General features: G+C 42.0%; 1 protein-coding gene across 4 annotated transcripts in view; it reads left to right on the top strand.

Annotated features, from left to right (window-relative positions):
• The window catches only part of LOC102204933 (scavenger receptor cysteine-rich type 1 protein M130-like), a 121680-nt gene that overhangs the window by 37782 nt on the left and 75394 nt on the right, over positions 1–8504 (top strand). Inside the window, exons 1-2 of one of the 4 annotated variants that reach the window (XM_013914749.1) lie at positions 953–1653; positions 6860–7148. The exons of the other annotated variants lie outside the window; for them this stretch is intronic. Coding sequence (XP_013770203.1) covers positions 7037–7148 — 112 coding nt within the window. The 5' untranslated portion in view covers positions 953–1653; positions 6860–7036. Of the gene's footprint in view, positions 1–952; positions 1654–6859; positions 7149–8504 lie in introns of those variants that run through there. 4 annotated transcript variants of the gene reach the window in all.

Genomic DNA, 8504 nt, shown 5'->3' with positions numbered 1-8504 from the left:
ACTTGAGACTTGAGGATAAAGACTTGAGACTTACTTGAGACTTGCAAAACAATGACTTGGTCCCACCTCTGGTTCCTGTGCTACTGCGAGTGTAAATACTGCTCCTCCCCCCTCTGCTCAGCACAAGCACAAGGCTCACGTGCAGAGTGAAGCGACAAAAAGTGCAAGAGAGAGTGTGAGAGGGAAAAGAAACAAAAACAAAAAAACACAGCTCCCAATAAGGAGATTTCACTTCAATGCGTCGGCTCTAAGACGCATTGGTTCGCTACCGACACATAACTAATACAAACTCTGAAGCACGTAAAACTCCAAAACACGTGAAACCTCCAAAACAGATACAAATTCCAAAACACAATGGAGGTGTTCCAGGATGCTAGGGGTAGTGTTGAGCTTTGGTTACCTAGTGGCTACACAAGCCAGGACGTATAGGAATATATATGAGTGTTTGTGTATAAATACACACACAATAGACATATGCTTCCAATTGTGTAATTTAAGTGATCTAGGTAGCTTTGTTTTGGAAGTTCAGTTAACGCTAGCAACGTGTTTTGGAGTTTATACGTGCTTTGTCTCTAGGGGCCACCATATATATTTATATAAACATATATAAATAAAACCACATTTGTTTACATTAGTAATTCCTTTGGTGCACAATTTTATATTGTTGTCGATAATAAATTAATTAAAACAACAAAACAACCCAAAGAGCCAGTTGGGAGCTGAAAGAGCCGGCTCTTTTTAGTGAGCCGACCCAAAAGAGCCGGTTCTCTAGAAAGAGCCGGAATTCCCATCACTATCTGACACTGGAGCTCTTCTCTCTCTGGCATGTTTGCTAAGTAGAAACAGCTGCTCAGAGAGGTGGTACCAAAGGCTGGACAGAGGGCAGGACCCACCCACACAGCCAAACACCACAGCAGGCTCTGCTAGAGCCATAACAGACAGTAGTGAGAGCTGCTGTGATGTGTGGCTTGGAGACAGTTGCACTGACAAAAAGACGGAAGGGCGAGCTGAAGATTTAGATATGAGTTCATCAGAGGGACAGCTCAGAGTCAGAGAGGCTGAAAGGGTCTGGACATGTGCAGAGCAGGGAGGGAGGAAATACTGGAAAAAGGATGATGAAGATGGACGTGCCAGGCAGCAGGAAGAAAGACAGTCTGAAACAAGAGAAAGTTGCTACTGGCTGAGGCTGAATGTGTTCTTTCTTCTCAGCTTGGATGCTCTGTTTCATTCCTGCTGATGAAACCTTCATAGGATCAGCCTTTGTTTTCTCTCAGAGCTCCAACCAGCACCATCAGCAGCTGTTTGACATCAGAGGCAAAAATAAAACCATGAAGCTATTCCTTCAGAGAACCTCAATACTTTAAGAAAGGGGTGCAAAATGCACAGCCATCCATTCAAACGTTCTGCTGAGGCTCAGATGACACACTATATACGTCTCACATAGTTTCAGTGGGTGGTGCTTTTATATTTCTGCTGCAGTGTGAACAGACAGGTCCACAGCACAGCGGTCTGAGGAAGGAAGCGAGCAGTGCAGACAGAGACAGAACAGACAAAATACAAGACTGATCTGTGAAGCAGCTCTGTCCTCTACAAAGCTCTGCTCTGAATATCTGAGTCTGTTTGCTGATCTCTTTTCCTTGAATCCTTCCACGGGTGAGTCCTTAAACTGTTTGGTTGTTTTTCAGGTTTAATTGTGTTTCTGTGTTCCCATATGGTTCCCACAGTTAATCCATCACTCCTCTGGGACTGAAGCAACAGATTACAGTTACTGAAACAGTGTTGATGTTTTTGTAGACTGTTTTTTACAAACTGGCATTTAATTACTTTACTTTGTAATATTTAAACTGATGCTTATTAAACTTCTGTGCGGCTTAAATTGCAGCAGTCAGAGAAAAAAAAGGCAAAGGAACACCAAAGCAAACATTAAGTAAGAGGAAATTCATGGCAGTAGGTCAGATTCTTATAAATGTTAAACTATAAAAGGTCTAAATCCATCACTTATAACCATCAATTCTCTAAGTTTGTACTTGATTAAACTTTAGTACATTTTTTACTGTTAACTCCACCAAAATCAAACATGTGGATCTGCTTGTCGACCCTGCAGCTGAAAGAAGCTGAATTCCAAAACAAAATCTGCGCAGAGAACAAACCTTCTCAAGAGACCTCAGAGTATTTTCATGTGTAGGTCATTAATTTCCTTTCATGTCAGTAACAGCTGCACAGCTGTGAGGCCAGAACACACAAGCGTGGGCTCAGGGACACTCAGGAAATCTTTAAAACACAATAAATACCTTCATCCTGAAAAATTCCGGTAAGTATTCTCACGTTCATTAAAAACAGTCAGTTAATAACAATCTTAATAAGAGTGATGCTACTAAGTAATGAAAAAAATATTTCTGTTTTTTGCTTTTGGATTCTTGTATTTCTGGTGTTTGGAGTTCTGAGTTTTGTGTGACAGCAGTTGTTTCCTGTTGTTTAGTCTCTGTCTCTGCATCATGTTGCTTATCCTGACATTTGCTGTTCTTCCCTGTTTTCTGGACTTTGGATCTTCATTAACCACGATGAAAGTGGATTTTTTTATCAATTCAGTCTGTCACAGACTCTGAATTTGTGACCTCATGAAAGTTTTTGATAAAAAATGTGTGAGTAGAGGCTGAAAGTAAAGTGATGTCATATGTTTTTAAAGTCTATTTTAAATTCCATAATACACTGGAGGGTTTTTTTAGAGCAATTTATCACACCCTGCCATTGTGAAACATTGCAGTAAAACATGGTTGTGAAAGTAAAGTACAATTGTTGTCCTTTAAAGCTTCTCTGGTTTTTAAAACAGTTTGCACATGCATAGCCATATTTTCTTCATCCATTTCATATTTTTGCATTATGCGGCCTTTGTTAAACCCCTCTGTAGCCACTAACTTCCTAAATGTGTTCGGCTGGTGCCAATTGACCATACCTAGTCAGGTTTGGATAAAAGCATACTTGTTTAACACACAGAAGAAACCCCAGTGACAAGCTTGGAGCTTCCTGTTCAGGCTGTAATCACAAGAACATTACGTTACAGCTGTTGACCAATTGCTTTGACAAACCTGTGAGGCAGTAAAAAAATAGGGAAGGAGAGCTGCCTGACTGTTGAATGTGGTGTAGCTTGTTGCTCACAAGGGGCTAACTGATTACTGGGCTTCTCTCTCTAATGCTATAGGGTCTTTATCTTACGATATAAAACACCTTGAGCTCACTGTTGTTGTGATCTCATGCTGAAGGCACTCCAATCATGTAGTCAGGAAAACAATATCATCAACAAAGGTATAGAGTATAGATCCACAGTTTTGCTAAACCAGACAGACTATCATGAAAACATTTTGTCACTGCTTAGCGACAAAATACTTATAAGCACCTGAAACAACATCCAAGTTGTAGATACAGGAAGAGGGCGATAGATTGAAGCAGTTAGAACAGGACAACACTATTGACTAGAGATGGACCTATCCGATATTACGTGTCGGTATCGGTCCGATACTGACGTAAATTACTGGATCGGATATCGGAGAGAAATAAAAAATGTAATCCGATCCATTAAATATCAAAAAAGCACCTCACAAAACTTGCGACATGGCGTAACTCTGCTCATAACCATAGCATGTGGTCACGTGATAGAGGGCTGTGTGTAGCCTCCTACCAAACCAGCATTTCATCTCCGAGGAAGTTATCCCAGAGAGAAGTAAGGCAAGTGTGTAAGTTCATCTCTGAGTGTTTGTAAAGCATTCCCACGTTAAGCTTAACAACCGATATATGGAGCGACTGCCTCCCCCTCCGTCTCCTGCTGCTACTTCTATCATGAAACTGATCAATGATCAGCTGATTGGCTTTCCTGTCGCGAGTCCGTCTCTCTGGTTTGTTTTTGGCCCACTTTGCGCCAGAAAGAGGAAACCAGCGGCTGAACAACAGCAGCACGTTTAAGCTTAATAAGCTGTTGTTAGAATTTATTTAATATTACTTTCTACACTAGGATCTTTTTCTATGTAGCTGACGGCTGGTAACTGTGCAGGGGCGGATCTAGCAAAGTTTAGCCGGGAGGGGGGGGGGGCATAAACAGGGAAAAGGGGGCACAAAGACATACTTTTCTTTCTTATTCTCATTTAAAATATCTAGCTTTTAATAAATAATTATCTGAATCTTACACCCAGAGTTTTAATCTGATGTAAAATGTATAGAAGTCCATTACTGTATATAGTAACTATTAAGTCTAATATACCCTAGTAAGCTATAGTACTTTTTCCTTTGGGAAGATACTATCTGTGCAGTCTGCAATTCTCTTGAAGAAAGATGTTAAATCTATTTAATTATTCTTGAAAAATAATTTATTTCCCCACTTCCTGAGTTACAATCTGTTTAACTGCTTGAATAGGGTGGTGTGAAGCAGTCACCCATGTGGGCTTTATATGGTAAAATAATGTGACCAGTATCAGAATAAGAAACAAATTCACACTGTGCATCCTCACTTGGCTATTCCCTCACCCTCTTTTGTTCGTGTCCAATCATCTTTGCTTACTGAGAAGAATGAGGATCTAATGCACAGTAAAGAAATTGCCTAAATGTTATAAAAAATGTGCACAAGTAATTTGTCAGTCAGTTTTAATCAGGGTCCGGGATCCTTGTGTCTGTGGTGTTTAAAGAGTCATAATTCCATCGCCGATCTCTCCTCCGTTCCAACACTGCTGTAGGTTGAAAGGGGCAGACCACGTCATACACCCCTGTTGTCTTCATCGCAGAATCTCTTCCACCTTTTTTGGATTTTACTGTTTTTCAAAAATCTCCTCATGAGTGAGATTTACCAAAGATCTACCAAAGAGATTCTCTGTTCTGCATAGGCCTGAACCCCCTCAGTCAGATCATTAACAAGACTGGCTACAGATACCAACTACGGAATGGAGCAGTTCTCAGCCACCTCCTGTACATGTATGACATCAAGCTGTATGCCAAGAGTGAACAAGATATTGATTCACTGATCCACACCATGCACCAGGATATACAGCAATAACATTTGAATGCCGTTCAGACTGCAGAAATTAAGTCGGATGATGACAAAAAGAGGGAAGGTAGTCAGAACTGAGGGGATCGAACTACCAGAAGGCAACAATACAGACATAGAGGACAGCTACAAGTACCTCTGGATCCCACAGGCAAATGGGAACCATGAAGAGGTCGCTAGAAAAGCTGCAACCACCAAGTACCTGCAGAGAGTCAGGCAAGTCCTGAGAAGTTAGCTGAACGGTAACACCTACCCGTGATCAGATACCCTGCCGAGATAATATGCTGGCCAAAGGAGGAGATAGAAGCCACGGACATCAAGACAAGGAAACTCCTGACCATGCTTGGGGGGTTTCACCCCAAGTCCAGCACCCTGAGGCTGTACGCTAAGCAGAAGGAAGAAGGCTGGGGACTGGTGAGTGTCAGCACCACGGTCCAGGAGAGACAACAGCCTCCGGGCTGTGTGCCCAGACCGGAGGCTGCGGTCTGTGACCGGCTCCCGGTGCAGACGGCTCTCTGTTATAATGTTTCCTCACTTGGCTCATGCAAGCCCAGCCCAATTTTTACTCTTTAAGTGTGCACGTGTGTGTATGTGGGTGGGGGTGGGGGGATATATGTGTATTGAGAGTGTGGGGAGTGAGTTGGAGGGTGGGGTGGGCTGCTTTTAACTATGTAAAGCACTTTGTGCTACATTTTTTCTGTATGAAAAGTGCTTTATAAATAAAGATTGATTGATTGATTGAACAAACATCCACAAATACATCAGTAAGATGGCCCCAACTGACCCCGTGCTCAGTGAACACCTCAGGCAGCAGAAACCCAAGAAAGAGGAGAAAGATGAGGAACCATTGTGGAAGGACAGGCCCCTACATGGTATGTACCACCGGCAGACAGCAGAAGTGACTGATATCCAAAAGTCCTACCAGTGGCTGGACAAAGCTGGACTGAAAGACAGCACAGAGGCACTAATCATGGCAGCACAGGAACAAGCTTTGTGCACAAGATCCATAGAGGCTGGGGTCTATCACACAGAGTAAGACCCCAGGTGCAGGTTGTGGAAAGGGTGCAGGGTGTAAGATGCTAGCAGGCAGGGCATACATGGAACGCCGTAATCAAGTGGCCAGCATAGTGTACAGAAACATCTGTGCCGAATACGGCCTGGAAGTCCCAAGGTCAAAATGGGAGACGCCCCTTAGGGTGGTGGAGAATGACCGAGCTAAGATCCTGTGGGACTTCCAGATACAGACGGACAAAATGGTGGTGGCTAATCAACCAGACATAGTGGTGGTAGGCGAAAAGAACCAGACAGCCATAGTGATCCATGTAGCGGTCCTGAATGACAGCAACATCAGGAAGAAGGAACACGAGAAGCTTGAGAAATACCAAGGGCTCAGAGAAGATCTCGAGAAAATACTACTAAAACGGTTTGAGTCCGAGGGAGTAGATTGGTTAAATATTCCTCTCTAAATTCTACTTTGTTGTGAGTTTGTGTTTTAAGAAAAATTAATTGGAGTATTGGCTGCAGTGACTCCCAAACTAGGCGGGTGGCTCCAGCAGATCCCAGAAACAACTTTGGAGCTCTCTGTCTTTGGAGCTCTGTTTATGTAAAATCCTAACAGAGTTAGGAAATCCTAGCAGAGTTAGGATTTTACATGAACATTGATCTTCAGATGTGAACTTACAAAGCAACATTTCTCTTTTTTGATGCATAGTACTGTTTTCAATAGTTAGGCAGGCTCATTTAACAATAATCAACACATCATTGTATTCCCTCGTGACCATGTCATGGATCAACAGTAACACCTCTTTTTTCCTGTGGTTTTCCTCACAGATTGATGATGTGTCTCAGAGTTCAGCAGCTCAGCTTTACTGAAATGTTATGAAACTTAAAGAGAAAGTAAATCGAGGCAGAAGCTGATCATCGATCAGAGCTAACTGTCTGTGATTCTGCACTCAGTTCAAGTGGAGACAACAAGCTGAGTAAAAGTGCAACAGGTAAACACTGAGGATGGCACAGGTGACGATCAGAACAAAGAGCAGACAGGGAGACTTCTACCTGGACATGGATCACCTGCTGATGCTGATGCTGCAGCTGCTGCTGCTGCTGCTGCGGAGCTCAGGTAGGACTCTGACACACACATGAAAAGTAAAAAGGTTCAGATCCTTCAGAAAATTTAGGACAGATTTTATTCTTTTCACAGTTATGTATCCTGATATTCCTGCAGTGTCACATGGGTTCAAATTCAGTGATGATAATTCAGACTCACTTTGCTTTTACTCATGACAAATGTAGGAGTGACGCAGGCTGTAATCCAGTTTTAAAGGAAACTGTTAAATACCCCCAATTCTTTCATCTTTGGGCTGAAGGAAGAACAACACTCTGTGTTTAACGCTCAATCAACAATCACTTTAATCAATAAAATTCTCTTTATTCCATACAACACTTTGAGCATTACAAACGTCCGGACGGGAGATGTGCACAGGCAAATCTCAAAATGTCTGAGTTACCCACACTCTTATAGCTTCTCCCCCCTTCATACTAAGCATTCACATTTTTTCTCTCTCTCAGTGAGCCTAAGTTATGATCTTGGCTTCCTGTGCAGTATGTTTCAGACAAATAAGACCATGATTCTCTGAAAACAAAATTTCTTATAAATCAGCAGTATAATGCATCATAAAACAGTGTAATATCCCATTCCTGTTTTTTGTCAGAATAAACAATCAATTACAATCAAACAATCAATCAATTTGCTGGTCCCTCTCTAGTCTAAACAACGTTTCAGTAACTTTCCACTAGAAGATGGTCCCCTGTTATCTACTTTCTCCCAGGCAAGCATGAGCAAGAGTCTACAGCTCTCTACCCACCAAGGACACATAGTCTAACGCCTTTATTTTCAGGGCCGTGTCCACTTAATACTACATTATATGGTTATATGGCATTTTAGTTAATATAAAGCATAGAATTGAGGCACTTCAAATAATTCCATTCTGACAAAACCAATCTCATCTCTCTCTAAAGCCCACACTGAACAACCAGCTGAACACACCTAAAGGCTGTTTCCACCAGCTGGAATGAACTTTAGCCCACTGCAAAAAAAACTTATAGACTGCTCTGTAATGACTGCATCAGCTGCTTGTGAACAGAACAAAATCAAACAGAACAAACATTTGCTGTTATACTATTAGGAACATGTTCCTGAAAATGCTTGTCTTCTGAACTCTTTCATTTCACAGACTTTTAGTTTTTCTGACCAATCAAATTATTTTTAGACAATCTTGTCCTGGTTTGGTATCAAATATGTTCCTTCACACAAATGAAGAGAATAAAAGTTGGTTTTGAAACAGGTTTTAGAAATGTCTAATGTCTAACCAAATCTGAGGCCATGGTTCTCAGCCGGAAAAGGGTGGAGTGCCCACTCCGGGTCGGGGATGAGTTCCTGCCCCAAGTGGAGGAGTTCAAGTATCTCGGGGTCTTG

This window comes from Pundamilia nyererei, unplaced genomic scaffold, assembly GCF_000239375.1.
Source record: "Pundamilia nyererei isolate P.nyererei 1_Seehausen unplaced genomic scaffold, PunNye1.0 scaffold00221, whole genome shotgun sequence".
NCBI lineage: Eukaryota > Metazoa > Chordata > Actinopteri > Cichliformes > Cichlidae > Pundamilia > Pundamilia nyererei.
This window is presented reverse-complemented; position numbering and strand designations above follow the sequence as displayed.